The 18,201-nt window shown below is 34.1% G+C and overlaps 6 protein-coding genes across 9 annotated transcripts in view; 3 read left to right on the top strand and 3 right to left on the bottom strand.

Annotated features, from left to right (window-relative positions):
- Positions 1-207: 207 nt before the first annotated feature.
- Positions 208-2,606, bottom strand: LOC117602710 (uncharacterized). 2 transcript variants are annotated; one of them, XM_034321041.2, is made up of 3 exons: positions 2,251-2,606; positions 716-2,163; positions 429-617 (listed from the first exon to the last, which is right to left on the bottom strand). In XM_034321041.2, the coding sequence occupies exons 1-3, from the start codon at positions 2,324-2,326 to the stop codon at positions 582-584; spliced, it is 1,560 nt and encodes a 519-aa protein (XP_034176932.2). In that variant the 5' UTR covers positions 2,327-2,606; the 3' UTR covers positions 429-581. The 2 variants fall into 2 exon arrangements, with proteins under 2 accessions (XP_034176931.2, XP_034176932.2); XM_034321040.2 differs by having other exon boundaries at positions 208-2,163; positions 2,251-2,604.
- A 69-nt stretch (positions 2,607-2,675) lies between these two features.
- On the top strand, positions 2,676-5,076 carry LOC117602714 (CDAN1-interacting nuclease 1). Its single transcript, XM_076691116.1, has 6 exons — positions 2,676-3,805; positions 3,877-3,981; positions 4,056-4,186; positions 4,264-4,343; positions 4,417-4,466; positions 4,535-5,076. Exons 1-6 carry the CDS (start codon positions 3,708-3,710, stop codon positions 4,917-4,919), a joined length of 849 nt encoding a protein of 282 aa, XP_076547231.1. The 5' UTR covers positions 2,676-3,707; the 3' UTR covers positions 4,920-5,076.
- A 69-nt stretch (positions 5,077-5,145) lies between these two features.
- On the bottom strand, positions 5,146-6,900 carry LOC117602713 (protein FAM50 homolog). Its single transcript, XM_034321045.2, has 4 exons — positions 6,748-6,900; positions 5,855-6,587; positions 5,494-5,761; positions 5,146-5,417 (listed from the first exon to the last, which is right to left on the bottom strand). The coding sequence occupies exons 2-4, from the start codon at positions 6,510-6,512 to the stop codon at positions 5,297-5,299; spliced, it is 1,047 nt and encodes a 348-aa protein (XP_034176936.1). The 5' UTR covers positions 6,513-6,587; positions 6,748-6,900; the 3' UTR covers positions 5,146-5,296.
- Positions 6,901-8,606: 1,706 nt separating this feature from the next.
- Positions 8,607-11,681, top strand: Nup44A (nuclear pore complex protein Nup44A). Of its 2 annotated transcripts, XM_034321273.2 has the most exons (6): positions 8,607-9,236; positions 9,317-9,473; positions 9,538-9,799; positions 9,862-10,092; positions 10,162-10,449; positions 11,215-11,681. In XM_034321273.2, the coding sequence occupies exons 1-6, from the start codon at positions 9,126-9,128 to the stop codon at positions 11,390-11,392; spliced, it is 1,227 nt and encodes a 408-aa protein (XP_034177164.1). In that variant the 5' UTR covers positions 8,607-9,125; the 3' UTR covers positions 11,393-11,681. The 2 variants fall into 2 exon arrangements, with proteins under 2 accessions (XP_034177164.1, XP_034177165.1); XM_034321274.2 differs by lacking the exon at positions 11,215-11,681 and having other exon boundaries at positions 8,613-9,236; positions 10,162-11,067.
- Positions 11,682-12,043: 362 nt separating this feature from the next.
- On the top strand, positions 12,044-15,054 carry LOC117602718 (testis-expressed protein 47). Of its 2 annotated transcripts, XM_034321051.2 has the most exons (7): positions 12,044-12,169; positions 12,371-12,436; positions 12,509-12,610; positions 12,670-12,774; positions 12,840-12,998; positions 13,095-13,263; positions 14,915-15,054. In XM_034321051.2, the coding sequence occupies exons 1-7, from the start codon at positions 12,095-12,097 to the stop codon at positions 15,007-15,009; spliced, it is 771 nt and encodes a 256-aa protein (XP_034176942.1). In that variant the 5' UTR covers positions 12,044-12,094; the 3' UTR covers positions 15,010-15,054. The 2 variants fall into 2 exon arrangements, with proteins under 2 accessions (XP_034176942.1, XP_034176943.1); XM_034321052.2 differs by lacking the exon at positions 12,509-12,610.
- Positions 14,171-18,201, bottom strand: part of LOC117602717 (neural cell adhesion molecule 2) — a 141,307-nt gene continuing 137,276 nt past the window's right edge. The window contains exon 14 of the mRNA XM_034321050.2: positions 14,171-17,788. Within this exon, the coding sequence (XP_034176941.1) occupies positions 17,516-17,788 (273 nt within the window). The 3' untranslated portion in view covers positions 14,171-17,515. The remainder of the gene's footprint in view (positions 17,789-18,201) is intronic.

The raw sequence follows: 18,201 nt of genomic DNA, 5'->3' as shown, positions 1-18,201 counted from the left end.
AAGATTATTTAAATGACAGATAATTAGACATGTTACAATCAAATAAATATATAGAAATTTATGTAACATGTATTTATAATTATTTCAACAGCTATTACAATTGAATGACTATACATTCTAGAATATAATGGTAATGTTTTCAACGATAATAAAATAGAAAAGTATAAATATAAGTAATTATTTGAAAGCTATTGACATGATTTTACAGAATGCTTAAAGTTGTATCGAAAAATAGCTTTTGTTTATATAACTATTTGCTTAGACACAATATGTAGTTGAAATCATAAACATACAAGGAATAGGCACATTAGTATTTGTAAATAAAACAACAGGGTATCGTAAAATATAGTTTCATTAACTCATTTTACTCAACACTGTTAGTCTATCACCTTTTAACAGATCTCTTTATCGGGACTTCTGATGTAGCACTGGCCATTCGACCACTTTGCTGCAGTTTTCGTTTCGCCTCTAGTCTCATCTTTGCTTCCCGCCTTTTTCGTTCTATCTCTTCCGGGGTGCATTGTACCGACAACGATTCTTTCACTTCTTTTATGCTATTTAAATTGCTAGTAGATTTGTATTTAACAATACAATTTCCATCTTCTTTTCCTTCCAGTCTGTCAAGTGCATGCGCATTTTCCGTGCCGTTAATTGATGCAAGTGTATTAGGTTTGTAAGAATTTTGACTTGTGGTAACAGAATAAGTAGTACTTACTGAACAATTTGAATACAACTGATATTGTTTTGGACTTGGTACAACAATATTTGAAGTTTTATTTGTCTTATTATTTAAATTACAGTTTCTACTCTGATAACACCACTGATCTGATAAGCTTTTTGTTTTAAAGAACTTCCTGTTTTCTAGAGAAGTTTTACCGGGGAAAGATTTTTGTACTGTTTCTTTATCAGTTATAAATTCGAATTCCCCTACCAGATCATCAGCAATCAACTTAGATTCTGTATAATTTGATTCGATATTATATACAGTATCTACTACTGCTTTTGAGAGATTACTGTTTGAAGATTGTTTATTCCTTGAAGGAACAGTTCCTTTCTTTTTGGAATGACTCGAGTTTGGACCTGAATTTGGAGCATTAAAATCATACTCCGACAATTTAGTTAATAATTTGTCATCTTCGACGAAAGTTGCTAAACAATCATCAAAAGAATCATCCGGAAAATCTGACATCTTTGTCTCTTGTAATTTTTTATTTGCTGTATGTATAACATTATTTTTAGAGGAACCTTTCAGTAGACTTGTATTTTTTAAATTGGAAATTGAAAAACTTGAAGCTGAGTTTTTACTTGAATTATTTGAATATGTTTTTAGTTGGCTGCTTGTGTCGCTTGAAGAATTTTTAGAAGTATTAATACTTCTGGAACTTCCAGTAGAATTGATAGATGTTAAAAAGTGAAACTCTTTTTCTTTCTTGTCACTTATTATATTTACTACCGTAGTCTCATTTTCTGTACTTTTACACAAATTTAATTTTTCTTCAATTTCTTGACTGCACCTCACCATTGAATCATCAATTGAATCATCAAATAAATCCTCATAACTTGAACTTTTTTTGATATTATTATTAATAGCAATTGTATCTACATTAGATTTGTGATTGTCAACAATTTGTATCATTATATCATCATTAATTTCAGTATCCAATCCTATCAATAGCTTATTTTCAGATTCACATTCTCTAGTATCTCTATTCTCAGTGACATGATTGTTACAGTTTTGTTGCATATCTTTCATTCTCTCTGATAATGCTTTCAATTCAGCTGTTAGTTTTCCAATATTTTCTATATTTTCCATCTTTATCTGTTTCCTTTTAAGTGGTTTTTGCAATAAGGGAGAAAAAGAATTTCGTTTTTTCTGTAATTGTTTAGTTCTTTTGGGAGTTTCATTGAGGTTGCTTTGTGGTTTATTACTGTATGAATTTTTACTACTTGTTGTCTGCCAATCCCAAGAAATCTCATTACCCCCATCTTGAGTGCAAGGAAGTGAAATTGGACTGTAACGATAATCAATTTCAGGAGAATCTTCTATGTCATATACATATTCCTTTTTTAAAATTGGTGTACTATGTCCAGAAACACGTGTATCATAAGAATGTTGAGGTGAATCATTTCCTACATCAACTTTCATATTCTTTTTGATTGAAGCTGTAACATATAAAATTTACATATATCAACAAAAATTTAATACAATTCTATTACTTATTTAGTTATATAAAAAATTAAGTTAATTACCTTCCTCTGACCGACCAGTTTCTTTCTTTCCTTTCTGTACACTATACTTTTTTGTTGACTTTTCACGTTTATTCATAATTTTGACAGGATTAAAGTATAAACTAATTCACCAATAAATGATATTTGAAAATTAAATACAAGGCATCTGTCATGTAGATTGTTTCCATACAATTACGTGTTTTATGCCAATCTGTTGTACATCTCATAACAATACAGATTTAAAAATTGTTGCATATACAATATTTATGATTGTTATATTTTAGATATACAACAATAAACAACCTTCACTGACCCAGGCCCAGGCCCACCAAATTCCATTGAGTTCACTCTTGTGAATTTGATGCAAATTTTAGGTCTACGCTTCAGTACCAGGAGGTGCTGATGTCGCCTCTCTTGTAGGGATACCAACCTCTCGGCGAACCCACGGCAAAGGGTAGGTACATACATACATATACCGCAGTTCACCAGAGTCCATAACTGCGACGCGCAGGTTGGAAGATGGTGGGGGAACGCAGCGAGCTCTCTGCTAATCGCTTTCCACTTCGTTTGGGAGTATCGCCAATCAGGGCGAAGATGCGTACTGGAGAAGCGCAAAGAACGAAAACTGGTCTTTTCACAGTTATGGACTCTGGTGAACTGCGGTATACATATATACATACATGGCCTCTGTGGCTCGGGGGAATTAGAATACGGCCACAGTATCCCCTGCCTGTCGTAAGAGGCGACTAAAAGGGGGCACACACACACGGACTCAAGCAAGGATTGTAAAAGTACGGCGAGGGAACAGAAGCAAAAGTATGGCAAATGTATAGAATGAGATTTGAAAAAGGTACACGAAGCGCACGTGGCCGAAAGTGTTCGTTGGGCAATAGAGGGGCGGAAAAGTCCCTATAATACGCCAGCCCTAGGCGATAAAAGGGCAAAGGTATGTACAATATCAATCATAGTGTCCGTTCGTCTAGTGAAAAAGCACTGACTTTGGAGTCCAAGTTTAACCGCAGCAAATGTCATAAATCTAATTATTTAATAAAAGCGTTAAAGTAATTAACATAATCATCTGATAAAAGCTTTCGAATATTCAATAATTTAGAATTTCAATAATTTATTTGAAATTACAAAATACACTAGACGAACGGACACTATGATTGATATTGTACATATGTACATACATATGTATCCTCTTTGCCCACGGTGTGGAGTGTGGAATGGGGTGCAGGCAAAACCCTACACTCTATTTACATGCATACCTTGTGAACATACTCAACTGAAGATAAAAAAGAAAAAGCTATAAGTTAAAATTTCCCGCATAAATCGGATAAAAAGTAAACTTCAGACGAATGAATGAAATTGTATACTGTATACAAATGTCAGGATTCGTAACGTGTGAAGACGAGTATATTTATACGATAATAAAATAAAGTTGAAATATTTCAAGGAAACACGAATAAGACTCAAATATGAAGGTTGAATTATATAACGATATTGTAGCATCTATTCGAAAATTTCGAGGTTTATCAAAGGACTGTAGAGACATGTTAAAGGAAAAATATAGCGAGTAAGTGTGTTTCTGTAAAAGACAATTATATTTAACTATTGATCACAATAAAATACTCTGTCTTTATCTAGGATTCCAGTAAACACACTGTATAGTATACTGTCTTTAGAAATACAACATAAGATGAAAGTTAATCATAGCAAATTATTTGGCAACAACAAAAATTATTATGATACGTAAGGATACTTCATGTTAGATCCATTTTTAAATATTTTACACTGTATCTTGCACTATACTATCCAAATAATAGTTATGTAGAAGCTGTACAGAGTGGTGAACCAGTTGGGATTTTATTAAAAATGGCAAAGGACATTGGAGCACCTCCTGCATTGTTAGCTAGGAATATTCTTGAAAAGCACTGTGGAAAAGATGATCCTAATTGTAATTTGCATACATTTTAAAACAATTTATTATAAAATACAATTATTTCCAAATATTGAAAAGTAATATGTTCTTAGTTTCTAGAAATGAAGTCAGTAAATTGTTTAAGGACACTACTCTCATTCAAGATAAAGATCTTGCATATGAAATTTATTTGGTAATAAGATAAAAACTTGTTAATTATTAAACACACCATTATACAATTTTAAAATAATTCAATGTTTTTTCAGTGTATATTATATGACAATTTGTATGGACCTATAGCAGATGCTATTGGAATGTAAGTTTCATAATATTAAATAACAAACAAAATTGCTTTATATGTATACTCATAAATCAAACTTCCAGTTCTGTAGGTCAAGAGTATGAGTTAAAATTACAAAACTTTTTAACGGAACGAAATCTCTCGTTTCGTAATGAAGAACATTTGCGATCACGAGGTTACGACAAAACTCCCGACTTTAAACTTGAAGTACCAATCGCGGTAAATGGTTTTGTAATTAATTGGATAGAATCTAAAGCACGATTTGGAAATATAGAGATACATCAAAAGTATATTAAGGAACAATTTTTAAGCTATTGGAATAGATTTGGGCCAGGACTTGTAATTTACTGGTTTGGATTCTTAGATAACTTAACAAAACCTAGCGAAAAAAGGTTTATCATTATGGATCACTTTCCAGAAAATATTACATACATGGATCCTAGTTGTATTAAACCTACAGCTTGCTGATTGTAATGTAATTTACATATGTGACATCAAATATATATTTGTACTTAAACTATGATTAAATTAATGAGCTACCGAGATTCCATCGGTATGTAAAGTGTAAAAAATTCCGACACCTGTAAAAATACTATTTACAGCACGTGTATTATTTTATGAAATTTTGTATGTACATTATTTTAAATATACTAGATATGTATTAACGTTTAACTTCTAGTTTAAATAATACCGATCTTGCTATATAATAAAAATGAATTATATATTTTAAAAATGTAATATATACAATATTGAAATTATCCTAAAACGATAAATTTTTCTTTACTGAACGCAATATGAATTATTAATTTCTTTGTACAATTACTTCCTATATAATTTCTTTTCCATTAAATTTTATCCTTTTTCCTATTTTTATCTGATACCGTATATTTATCGTAACTTTTTGTTGGATCAAAAGGTTCCCATCTACTAGCAGGAAATATATGTTTATTTCTTTCATACCAAGACCTGTAGCAAAATATAATTTATAATTAATAAAGAAAATTGATAAATGTAAAACTATTTGTACTGAAATATATAATACCTAAGTAACACTTTTCCAGCGTGAGATTCTTCTGTTTCCACAGAAGCGTCATGCATCACACGAATGTCGTCATGAACATCAAATGTGAAGAGAGGTCCACTTTTTCCTCTTGCCTTTGTTACAATAAAATCATAAAATGTATAATGATGCGGTAGTATTAGATCTTCTTTAACATACATCAACTGATCAGCCATCACTGTTTTAAGTTCACTAAATTCGCGTCGTAAAACTTCCAAGCATCTTTGAAGGAGCTGATAGATGGAATTACCTGCCGATAGTACGAACTATTAACAATTAGTATAAAGTTATAACTAACAAAATTAATAACTAATAATAATTGTAGTAACGAATAGACTTTTACCTTTTTTCATGATAACACTCCTTCTGTGTCCAGAACCATCCCAATAACTGAAAGTAATTTCAATTTCTTCTTCTTTTAGTGCATTTTGTTTTCTAGCCCATTCTTGTCTCAGTTCTTCTCTTAATCTGTTTTCTTCTTCCTCTCTTTCTCTATCAGGTAAAAAGCTTGTATCCACATCTGGATTCTTCTTTATTTTTTTGACTAGAGGCCCAATATCATCATCATCATCTTTTGATTTCTCTATTTTTGGTTCTGTTTCCTCATCAGAAAGTTCTACTTCATCTTCATCTAAATTAAATGATAAAGCTTGTATTTGTTTTTTCTGCTTATTTTTTTCAGCTTGCTTAGCTGCAAGAGCCCGTTCCTTTTCTTGTTCCTTTTCACGTTCCTTTTGTGCAAGTTTCCTCTCTCGTTCTTTTACTATATTTTCCTGCTTTGCTTTCATTTCATTTAAAGTGACTAATCCAATAGTGGAAGTCTTCAACTGTTGTTCAACAGCATTGTAATGAGTTGCAAATTTATTTTCTATGTTATGTATTTTCAGATCATCTTCTATTTTCTTTTTTCTTAATTCTATTTCTTGCTGAGCAATTTCTCTCTTCTTCATTAACTGCATTGCACGGCCAGCTTCACTGGCTGCTCCTTTATAGTGTGCCATAATGTTTAATAACGGTTTAGAACTTCTACAGAAGACTATTCCCAAAAACTGAGATACGTGTTTCACCCGAAAACTCTAAAATACAATTGAGAAACTCATATAACTATCTTTCATAATAAGAAAAACATTGTTAACCTATACTAAAATTACATTTGGAACTTATGTTGAAAGATGTTAACAACCCTGAAATTAAACATATGAGATACAATTATAACTGCGAAAATTAATTACTTACCAAGGCTTAATTACTTGTTCAGAATGTAATAACTTTAAACCATACACATATCTACAATGATTCTGTTGGGAAAATAAACAAATGTGCAGAATTGTAATACAAGATCAATGACCACTGGGCATGTCTGTTTTAGAGCGGTTATGATTTATGGGGTCGCTGGCACCCCAAGAGATTAGCAGAGAGCGCTTCCGATGCATCGGGATCCCTGACACCCCAGATGCCATAATATCGGTATGCCAAAAGCATCACCGGCGCTTCGGGGTCCTTGACACCCCGGATGCCATAATGTCGGTATGCAAAGAGTGTCATCGGTGTTTAAGGGGCTCCGAAACTCCAGATACCATAATGTCGGTATCCAAAGGGAGTTGTTGGTGCTTTGGGGTCTCCGAAACCCCAGATACCATAATGTCGGTATGCAAAGAGAGTTGTTTGTGCTTTGGGGTCTCCGACACCCCGTATGCCATAATCTCGGTATGTAGAGTCATTCGTGCTTTGGGGTCTCCGAAACCCCAGATACCATAATGTCGGTATGCAAAGAGAGTCATTGGAGCTTTGGGGTCTCCGACACCCCGGATGCCGTAATGTCGGTATGCAAAGAGACTTATTCGTACTTTGGGGTCTCCGACAACCCGGATGTCATAATGTCGGTGTGTAAAGAAAGTCATTCGTGCTTTGGGGTCCCCGACACCCCGGTAGCCATAATGTCGGTATGCAAAGAGTGTCCCTTGTGTTTTGGGGTCGTCGCCACCCCAAGATCTCAGGTCGGTATGCAGATTCATTTAATTTGCTGTATTTATCTACTTAGCTTACTGAATAAACTCATTATGAACGTATTGATTGTATTACTCCTGTGTGCATCCTTTACATCTGTGATTCCTTTACATCTCAACATTCCTTGCATCCCATTCTCTGCATCCCTTACATCCCTGCATCTCTTACATCTCTGCATCCGTTACATCCCTGCAGCTCTTACATCTCTTGATCCCTTACATCCCTACATCCTTTTCATCCCTACATTCCTTACCTCTCTTCATCCCTACACTCTTTTCATCCCCTACATTCCTTACATCGCTTCATCCCTTACATCCCTACATCCTTTTCATCCCTACATTCCTATCATCCCTAAATTCTTTTCATCCCTTCATTCCTTACAACTCTGCATCCCTTATAATAAATATATTATAAAGACTGCTTCGAGTAAAGGTAAGTAAAGGTAAGTTCGAGAATTTTGCGAAAATTTTGAAAAACAGCGCCCCTAGCGGCAAAAATGCGAACTAAAATGTCAATGTCGAATCAGCGCCATCTGGTTTCAGAAAAAGGAACTAAACCCTGCCGAAATTTTGTCCCTCTGGCGGGAAAAATTTGAACTAAAATTTCGATGTCGAATCAGCGCCATCTGGTTTCAGAAAAAGGAACTAAACCTTGCCGAAATTTTGGCCCTCTAGCGGGAAAAATTTGAACTAAAGTTTCGACGTCGAATCAGCGCCATCCGGTGGCAAAAGGGGAACTAAATTTGGATGAGACTACTTACCTTTACTTACCTTTACTCGAATCAGTTTTTGTAATATATTATTATATTTGTAATATATTTATTATAAGGGTTGCAGGGATACAAGGAAAGGGTTGAAGGGATGTAAGGAAAGCTGTGATGTAAATAAGGGAGGTTTGAAAGGAGTGCGGCGATGTAAAGGAATCAGGGATGTACAGGAGGAGTAATAAAATCAACATGTTCGTTCTGCTAATAGGTTTATTCAATAAGCTAAGAAGATAAATACAGCAAATTAAATGAACGCAGAAAATAAAATATGGGTATATGTACATACATATGTTTATCTTCATCCCTCAGCGGTCGCTATAAGACTGATGATGCTTCACTTCGTTCTAAATACGTCGAATGGTTAATAACGGTGCCGCAGCCAGCTAACTGTATTCGAATTAGTAAAATTTTAATTTTACAATTGTTTATTAGTCAAATTATTGTTATATCTATTTAAATTTTTATTTCTCGACGTAATTTGTGTTCTCGTTTCTAGGGATTTTTCTAAGGACTGTCGGTAAAGTTTTCGACGCTCGTTTTTTTATAAAACTGAAGTAATCCTAAGCAATGCTAATATTATAAATACATGTATAGTGTTTCCCTCCTTTGTAGTAATATAAAAATTACAAATGAATATTGAAGGAGTAAATGATTTTATCCCATCGTGACTGGTCTTTATATGATATTACAAAAATTTAGTTGTTTAATATTTTGATATACAACTAGGTTTATGAAGCATTTCAAGATTACATTCTAACCTGTACATCACATTAATACGTGTCAATAAATACTGAATATAATAATAAATAAATAAATAAATAATATAATAAATACGTTAAAAATGTTCGAAGCACATAGTATTAATGCTGAGCACAAAGATTTGATTCATGATATCGCTTATGACTTTTATGGACAAAGAATGGCAACATGTTCTAGTGATCAGTTTGTAAAAGTGTGTATTATTATGTGCATATTTATATTATGAAGGTTTATTGTCTTAATAATTTGTAACGATTACAAAAATCTTTATAGGTTTGGGATGAAGATGAACATGGTAATTGGCACTTAACTGCATCATGGAAAGCACACAGTGGTTCTGTATGGAAGGTAACTTGGGCACATCCTGAATTTGGTCAAGTTCTTGCAACATGCTCTTTTGATAGAACAGCTGCTGTGTGGGAAGAAATAGGTAAGATTACACACTAATTACTTATATTCTATAAATGTCTAATTATGTTATATTTTATGCATAGTTGGGGAAGGGTCAGGTCCAGGGGAACGTGGCATGAGGCATTGGGTTAGGAGGACAAATTTAGTAGATTCCAGAAAGTCTGTAACTGATGTAAAATTTGCACCTAAAACATTAGGTCTTCTATTAGCTACTTGTAGCGAAGATGGAGTAATAAGAATTTATGAAGCTCCGGATGTTATGAATTTAAGTCAATGGACCTTACAGCATGATATAAGTTGCAAACTTCAGTGTAGCTGTCTCTCATGGAATCCATCTCTGTCAAGGTAAAGTATTTAAACTAAAGTTATATTTCAATTGTGTATTGAACAAATTGTAAATATATTAGGTTACATCCTCCAATGATAGCAGTTGGAAGTGATGATTCAAACCCCTCATCCGGAGGAAAAGTTTTTATATACGAGTACTCTGAAAGCAGTAGAAGATGGGCAAAAACAGAAACATTAGCCATTGTTGATCCTGTTCATGATATTGCTTTTGCTCCGAATTTAGGTAGAAGTTTTCATACATTAGCTATTGCATCAAAAGATGTACGAATAATTACATTGAAGCCTATATTGTAAGTATAAATTACGAATAAACTTAGATAAAAATAGAAAGAAGTTACATGGAGCTGTTATTAACATAGGGATAGCGCACAAAGCGGTTCACCTCGTTTTGAAATCTCCACGGCCGCGCAGTTCTTTGATCATGATTTCACCGTATGGCGAGTGTGCTGGAATATTATGGGAACTATTTTAGCAAGTTCAGGAGATGATGGCTGTGTACGGTTGTGGAAAGATAATTATATTAACAGTTGGAAATGTGTTGCTGTATTGAAAGGCGACGGCACTTCTGCTCAGAGTGCAGAAACGCCGACAGCAGCAACACCCCCCAATCACACAACAGGGACACAGCAAACACCTTCTACAACAAGGTACTACAAATTGGGTTCCATCAGTCATCCAAACCAAGTGCCTTGGCATTAGAAAGATTCAGTTATTTTTTATTGTAATTAATACTTTCATATTGTTTGTTATTCCTTACAACTGTGCACTATACGTGCGAAATTTGTTAGATTTATATTTATATAATAAAGGATGTGATTATTATTATTTTTTAATAATTATACATTTTTTATTTTTAGTAAATCCATATCAATTTATATTAATTGTCATTTTTATACTTTTTATTCAGTGAAATACATATGAAGTGTATCTTCTATCTAAAGCTTTTGTAGTATTGATGAAATAAGAAATTTGTCGTTAATTTGTTTATATTTACAACAAACTTGCTACTTCCACGTTGCAAGAAAATTTTGAATGATAATGTTACGATGTATTTTGTAATATACATAGAAGATTTATTACACCATACATTTTAAGTATGTGAATTGATTAAATCCTATATATTTTTGCTAAGTGTTTGAATGATTGTAAATATCAAAGTACAATGTATGTAAAGTTGGATATATTGTCTCATAGTTTAGAAAAGATCATACAGGGAACACATTTCGTATTCAATTTGTAACATTTTTTAAAATTAATAAATGATCTGTATATTAAAGTAAATCTTATTATTTTTTTCCTACCTCAAAATGTTAAGTAACATAGGGTATAAAACATAGGGAACGAATTTTTGACAAATTCCTTAATATTCTTTATAATTATAATTCTTTAAAAAGATTTTATTTCACTTTCAGAGCAGTAACTATAGCAACAGTCACTGCAGAGAAGCCTACAGTTACAGTTATGTGCATCAATAAATGGCAGGCCCCTGTTATAAAAGGTCGTTTTAGTAAATCTGTGTGGTTGGGAAATCCTAGTGAACCAACTCCACCTCCACCTCCAGTAGTAGACTATCCAAAAGCAAAAAAGTAACTATGATTGCCACAATAACTAAGTTACTTGTACTTAAGGATAACTTAATATTTATTTCATATTAAATCTACAAAAGTTAATATTTTTAAAATCGCCGTTTACTACTATTGCACTCGTATAGTAGTATATAGCAATAAGTAATTAAGTATTAATGTCGCTGTTAACATTGTGTTAATGCTCTGTACATACATACATATGTGAACAATTTAATTACTTCGATTGATTTTAGTAAATTTTAATTTTTTACATCGCTTTATTATACATTATTCCATGACATATTTGTATTCAAATAAAATAAAACCACATGAAAAACAATCTGTTCGTATTATTTATTCATAGTACCCATGTAAAATAAATCTTATTTTGAATGTGTTTAAAATTGTAATGCGGAAGCGTTTGTTCCACAACATTCAACAAATTATAAACTAATCAGAAAAAATTATACAATCTGATGAATTAGGAAATATTTAATATATAGTGGAAATTTTATTATACGATAGTTTCATCGTAAAGTTGCAATGAAATGATTAATATTTTTGAAAATGATCATTTCTTTGGAAGTTGAACGTGCAACGTAGTAACTGCGCACGTCCGTCGTGTGATTTTAAACCGTAACTGCATAAATTTGGTTAACAAAACGCGTTTTTCCTGTATTATTTTTCCAAAATATTAATAAAGTCTGTATTTATAACATTATATGTTATGAAACGTGTGACTGAACCTGTCAGAAAGAGTTTGCTGGACGTAGTGAAGAAAAATCTTCGAACTGCTGGAAAGGTAAGAGAGTTTAGTATTAATTATCATTTATTTCATTTACTTATATATCTAAATATCTCATTTTCTCTCAATGAGTTGTTTTAACGACATTATCATTGCTTAATAAAACAGTAGGCTGTATTTTAATGATATCTATCGTCTTAATTACTATATCTCATTAGAGCTGCAATATCAACGTATTTATGTATATATCGTTTATAGATTACGTACTTAACTCGTATGGTAAATATCGGGATGTATGGTGGTACTGATGCTAATTTGGAAAAGGTATGAATAACAAAATTAACAATAAGACAGTAGAAAAATATTTATATTTCTACTGATGGATATAATTTCTAGAAAATAGAATCTATAATACACGATTTACAAGCAGAATACACTAATGTCCCTATCACTGGATTACTCCTTGTTTATCCGCAATATTATGTGCACGTGTTAGAAGTGAGCTAATTACTTCGAATTTAAATTTCGATTGAAACTATTTGTCAATTTTAACATAGGCGTCGGAGGAGATTATTTACAAGCAGTTCAAGGTTTTATACGGTCTTCATGACTTTGATCTTGGTAAATCAATTTTTCTTCCATCTCATCATCATGCTCATCAGGTGAGGTGTATATTAAAAAAAAAATGATCTATATATTACCTTACTTGGCGTGTTCGGGGTTACAGAGATTTTTCACGGAATGGTTTTATATATACGCAATTCCACCCTCGTTATTCGATATCCCAAGATCATACGAATTGGACGATATTAAAGGGCAAGTGAGCAATTGTCTCAAGAAGGTATATCGATTCTGCGATAGCATTTCGAATGCGGCTCATGACTCTGTAAGTAAGAATAAAACGAAAGGGTTATAATAATCTAGACCGTAAAGTTAGCCGATAAATTTCATTAAAATTAATTACCTCGTATTTAAAAAAAAGTTAATTCCGATGCAAGACGTGGTAAGCAACATGGGAGACGCGGTTACACGAGTTTTACCCGAAAGCACTGTGATAGAATATCTGTTGAACGCGAAAACTACAATTCTTTTGTCTGTTGAAGAGTACCTTAAAGTGCATTCCAAAGTTCCATTCATTAATTTATATCAAGGTAAGAACATCACGAGCTTTCTTAATTGTTCCCTCGCTTCTTAAGTGCAGTTAATTTTAATCTGTAAATAACAAACTTTTTATTTATTATTTGATTTATGCAAAAGGGGAAGTGCGAGGGTAAAGGGCAACTTTGAATAAAAACGATTATTTATTTCAGAGTATTTACAATATCAAAAAAACGTCTCCTTTTACGGGGTACATGAAATTTGTGTCGGATATCGCTAAACTAATTACATATACAAACTTCGTTCGAATGATTTTATGTTCTTTTTATTTCTTTTTTTCTGTTCTTTCGCGAAAGCAGCTGGTCAGACTCGATCGTTTAGACGTACAGGCGGTATACAGCTGAAACGGTGTTTCCATGTACTCTTAACAATCTAAAAAAGATTTTCTTTGGCTCTTATCTCTGGCTACTGTAAGATATATTGGTAACGAAGCGAATGGCGTGCGAATGATGGTCGGTATTGTTGGATATTGTGGTCATTGCGCGAATTTTAATAACAAATAAACAATTTACACGTATCAATTAATGAATGATCGAAATTTGTTATGTATTTAACACATTTACTGCCACAGTAGAAGTGGACGCGTATAGTCAAACATACAGGGAGATTCGACAACAGGTGGGCAAAATTTTAAGGGGTGATTCTAGGGATCAAAATAAGACGAAAATCAAGAATAACGAAATAGCATTTGCGGCTTTGTTTTCCAGTAATTATCGTTTAAAAATTCGAGTAAAATGCGCCTGAAACCTGCAATCCGCCCAGCACCGATTACTGTACTGACCCCTGCTGACCTGACGTTCAGACGTCGGTGCTGGGCGGATTGCAGGTTTCAGGCGCTTTTTACTCGAATTTTTAAATGATAATTACTGGAAAACAAAGCCGCAAACGCTATTTCGTTATTCTTGATTTTCATCTTATTTTGATCCCTAGAATCACCCCTTAAAATTTTGCCCACCTGTTGTCGAACACCCTGTATATGAAAACTACAATTATTAAGAATACGATCGGTTAACTTTCAAATTAGAAATTTTAATTTAGTATCTTACGTTATTAAAATATTGCTAATAATATGCAAGGTTTGTTTTTCTTCTTTTTGTTAATTTATTTAACTCCATAAAATTTGAGGCGCCAGTTTTATATGACCACCATGGCAGTTAACGTGTTAATGTAAATTCCTTTCCGATTTCGGAAAAGAGAAGAATGCCGAAACTTCAGGCGTAATGAAATAAATTCGTAGTTACGAACAGAACAAATTATACGTAGATATATATTTAGTGAAAGAAAAACTATAAAAATAACGAGACAAGATCGTACGTGTACTTTGGTCGCGAGCTGAGCTGCTTCTGCTTTGTTCGCTACGCTCTCCTACCTTTCGCTTCATCTCACCGTGCGCGCATGCGCGATACATTCGTAACGGAAGTATCTAACAAGTATAGTAAGAAAAGTTCAGCTTCGATGCTGATTCCTTCAAATAGAAAGAATTTGTTCACGCACAGACAGCATAGAACTAAATTATAATTAAAACTTTTCTAACGATGCAAGGCACGCACGCAAAGACCACAAGATACGCCGGATACTGACCAAATGATCCTGCACTATGAGAATAGTCTTCTCTGTTCGCACAACGAGCCATTTATCTTGCAGATAGCATCTGGCCGCCACCCTACGATTTCATGTTCGGCGACGGTTGCGAGAAAGACGTTCATCGAATCGTCGATTCGTCGGTATCCAAGCACTAGAAGCAAGGAAGCCTTGCTAATTCACCAAGTCACCCTCGTTTGAACACGTGAACATGTTTGATTTAACGTTGAGTCGGTTTGTCAAAGGGTAGGACTCGTAGATGTTGAAAATACGCTTTGATACATATGATATTATAAGACGGCGAGAAAATTGGCGAACAACGCAAGGTGTATACCTGCGTGCAAGGATGGCTTTGTTTAATTAAGAAAAAGTAGAAGAAATATTGATTTCCTTCCCCATATTTGGTTCACTAGCTTTTATTCTTTGTATCCAAGAACAGGAAGATTTCTCTTATGACCTAAGATGAGTGTTAGGAGATTTTCTAGGGACATCATTGCACGCGAGTGTACATTGAAAATCATTATTATACCATTGTTTCCCTTCAAAATTAAATTCGTTTACGATTCAAGCTATTCCAAGAGAAATAAGATTCACAATAATATAATTATGTTACATTTTTCTAATCGCTTGCCAATGTTCTCGTCGACTAAATTTCTTCTCAAATGATACTTCCATAGATAAAATGAATTCAGACTTGGACATCGAACCGATGATGCGAGCAACGTTGAACATTGTAAATCGTTTGCAATAGTACTCGAATAAATTATCAAAAGACCGTATGGCAGTATGCGTTCGTGACTTTATTCGTGTCGTTTGATCGTCGTCGGGTATCTCCTTGTACTCTTCGTCGTGGCATGAATTACTTGAAATACGAGAAGAAATAGGCGATTTTTCGTAACGATTATCGAGGTTCCCGTTAGTACACTGGCTACGCGCCGACATCAATTCCATCAATGGCAATAATAAATAACGAGATTCATACGCGTCTTCTTCTTCTTCTTCTTTTTTTTTTCAATTTTTCATTTCTTCTTTTAAACATTACAGTCAGACACCGTGTCTCCGAGGATAAAACTTAACGACTAATTAGCGTTTCAAAAGAACACATTCATCTAGAGGATCTCGAATGAACGTCTAACTCTCGATATATATATTTACAACAAACTTTGGATTCATTTATCGCTTTGTTAAAGACAATAGTAGAAGAACAATCGCATATCCTTTCATTCATTCCTCCGAAGGGAATCGTTACTTTATACATTATACAGATACTTAATCGTACAATGAAATCCAGAATACTGTATACTGACGAAAAACAACCGGTATATATATATCTCTCTATTCATACTTTCCTCTTTCTCTTTTATGCGTGTTCGTTCTTTCTTTAACTCTCGGGTTAATTTCGATGATGGAAAAGCTGTACGATATGTCACTGTGTCCTCGTTTCCCAATTACCTTTATCCTGGTACGAACATCGAACATATACACACACACAGAAAAATTTCTTGTTCCCATTGACTGCGAACATGACGAACCTTTTTTTTTTTTTTGAATTCATAGAACATCCTCAGTGCACGTTATTCTGGCTAGGTTTGATTTGACGCAATTATACATTATTTATACTTACATCGACTAGACGAATTGTACAATCTTTTTTTTTTCTTCATTTCTTTATTATTCATAGTAAAAGTTGGGATAAACATTATTTCCTCTCATTCCTCTTTCGCTCGCTCTTATTTTGTTTCTTTTTGTTCTTTAAATACTAGCAATCTGTATAAAATATCCTCCGTATTCAAGATAATATGTACAGCACGCGAGAAACACGTGCATATGTATAATAAAGTTTATTTTCTAGCGGTAATTCGTTCCCAAACTGCACACGCACGCCTTTCACAAATCTGCTAATTCATTTTTTTTTTCTTCTCTTTTTCACATTCGCAAACACGGTGGCTCGAGAATCGTCCGTTCAATGTAAAAAGGGCACTTGATCGAACAGAGAGAGAGAGAGAGACAGAGAGAGAGGGAGAGAGTGAGAGAGACTTACAAGTTGCGAGGTTATCGCGTAAAGGGGAAGAAAATAAATTCGTTCGAAATAAACCGGCCTCGTTTTCCGATTGCGTGCACCGATTACGTACTTCGCGTTTATTTCCTACACGCGACTGTCGAATGTCATTCAACGATCCTCGAACGATGCACAGGGCGTTCATTGCAAACATCAACTGATAAGAAAAAGAATAATTTGATTTTGAAATAAAAATTGAATACAATTAGACACCCTGTATAATTACCGAAGAAATAACAATTACACATCACCCTATCTATCAGAAATAAATTATTTCTCTGGCGGTTCATTCGTTTCGAAGATCAAATAATAAATGAGAAAACGTAGGAAAGTATATTATCGATTATTCCAGTGGATAGAAATGATACGTTTCGATGAAATGATGAGTGAAAGAAGATCATCGTACAGGATGGAAAAAGTTCCTGTATACTAATAATTACGACGAACCAAAGGGCAGCAAGAATTGCAAAAACATTCTTTATTATCTATCCATACATTCCAGCGATGTTTCGGTCGTCGATTGCGTATCCGAGGAGAAATATCATCATCGATGATGCATCGATACGCATACTTCATAGATCACTGGTCTGTGTAAGAGAAAAATGTCACACCGAGCTCTCTCTCTTGGCCATGACGATCGGGGTGCTCATTTTGCCGTCCTTTTGCGATTGGATGCAACACTGCCCGGGAATCCTTGCTTCCACGTCCTTTGTCAATAATGTACCACTTGGACAGGTTCTACTGACGACTCCCAAGCTGGTATATAGCATCGGTGGGCTCATCGTCATCGACATTGATTGAACGCTTTGGCTTGGCCAATGTTGCCTTGGTAGAGTGCAGACACCGCTCTGATAGTCGTCGCCCACTATTGGCTGGAACTAAAGTTTATCGATGCCAGATGATTGATGTTCTTTATGCGTCGGGTTCATAGGATTTCTATCCAGCAAGTGCATTGGAACGGGTAATCCTTTTGTGGAAATGTCTGGCGATGGGAACTTGAGATATTGTTTCGGAATTTTTCAAACAACTTTAGTTTAGGAAGTTTCAGGACATCCTATCGGTAAATTTAATTTTCACAGTACACCCGATTCAATTTCCTCGACTCTCGCGTTTTGATCTGAAAACGTCTTAAGAACCGATTCGAATCCCATCGCTGGAATGACCACTTTACTGCGGACATAGTTTGCATGCAACATGCATTTAGAAAGCGTCGAGTTTAGCAACTTTCCCCCCCGGTGAAAGAGTTAAAATACTTGAGAAAAGAGGGTAACTTCAGTTTCAAATGGGATAT

Source organism: Osmia lignaria, chromosome 12 (genome assembly GCF_051020975.1).
Source record: "Osmia lignaria lignaria isolate PbOS001 chromosome 12, iyOsmLign1, whole genome shotgun sequence".
NCBI classification, from domain to species: Eukaryota; Metazoa; Arthropoda; class Insecta; order Hymenoptera; family Megachilidae; genus Osmia; species Osmia lignaria.
This window is presented reverse-complemented; position numbering and strand designations above follow the sequence as displayed.

Coding starts and splice junctions, on each gene's coding strand:
- LOC117602710 (XM_034321040.2), bottom strand. CDS start 2,326: ATGAATAAACGTGAAAAGTCAACAAAAAAGTATAGTGTACAGAAAGGA. Junction 2,164..2,250: donor AACTGGTCGGTCAGAGGAAG/GTAATTAACTTA, acceptor TATATGTTACAG/CTTCAATCAAAAAGAATATG.
- LOC117602714 (XM_076691116.1), top strand. CDS start 3,708: ATGAAGGTTGAATTATATAACGATATTGTAGCATCTATTCGAAAATTT. Junction 4,344..4,416: donor TTGCATATGAAATTTATTTG/GTAATAAGATAA, acceptor ATGTTTTTTCAG/TGTATATTATATGACAATTT. Junction 4,467..4,534: donor ATAGCAGATGCTATTGGAAT/GTAAGTTTCATA, acceptor TCAAACTTCCAG/TTCTGTAGGTCAAGAGTATG.
- LOC117602713 (XM_034321045.2), bottom strand. CDS start 6,512: ATGGCACACTATAAAGGAGCAGCCAGTGAAGCTGGCCGTGCAATGCAG. Junction 5,762..5,854: donor GAGTGTTATCATGAAAAAAG/GTAAAAGTCTAT, acceptor TACTATCGGCAG/GTAATTCCATCTATCAGCTC. Junction 5,418..5,493: donor GCTGGAAAAGTGTTACTTAG/GTATTATATATT, acceptor ATTTTGCTACAG/GTCTTGGTATGAAAGAAATA.
- Nup44A (XM_034321273.2), top strand. CDS start 9,126: ATGTTCGAAGCACATAGTATTAATGCTGAGCACAAAGATTTGATTCAT. Junction 9,800..9,861: donor TGGAATCCATCTCTGTCAAG/GTAAAGTATTTA, acceptor TAAATATATTAG/GTTACATCCTCCAATGATAG. Junction 10,450..11,214: donor CAAACACCTTCTACAACAAG/GTACTACAAATT, acceptor TTTCACTTTCAG/AGCAGTAACTATAGCAACAG.
- LOC117602718 (XM_034321051.2), top strand. CDS start 12,095: ATGAAACGTGTGACTGAACCTGTCAGAAAGAGTTTGCTGGACGTAGTG. Junction 12,170..12,370: donor ATCTTCGAACTGCTGGAAAG/GTAAGAGAGTTT, acceptor TATCGTTTATAG/ATTACGTACTTAACTCGTAT. Junction 13,264..14,914: donor ATTCATTAATTTATATCAAG/GTAAGAACATCA, acceptor TTTATCTTGCAG/ATAGCATCTGGCCGCCACCC.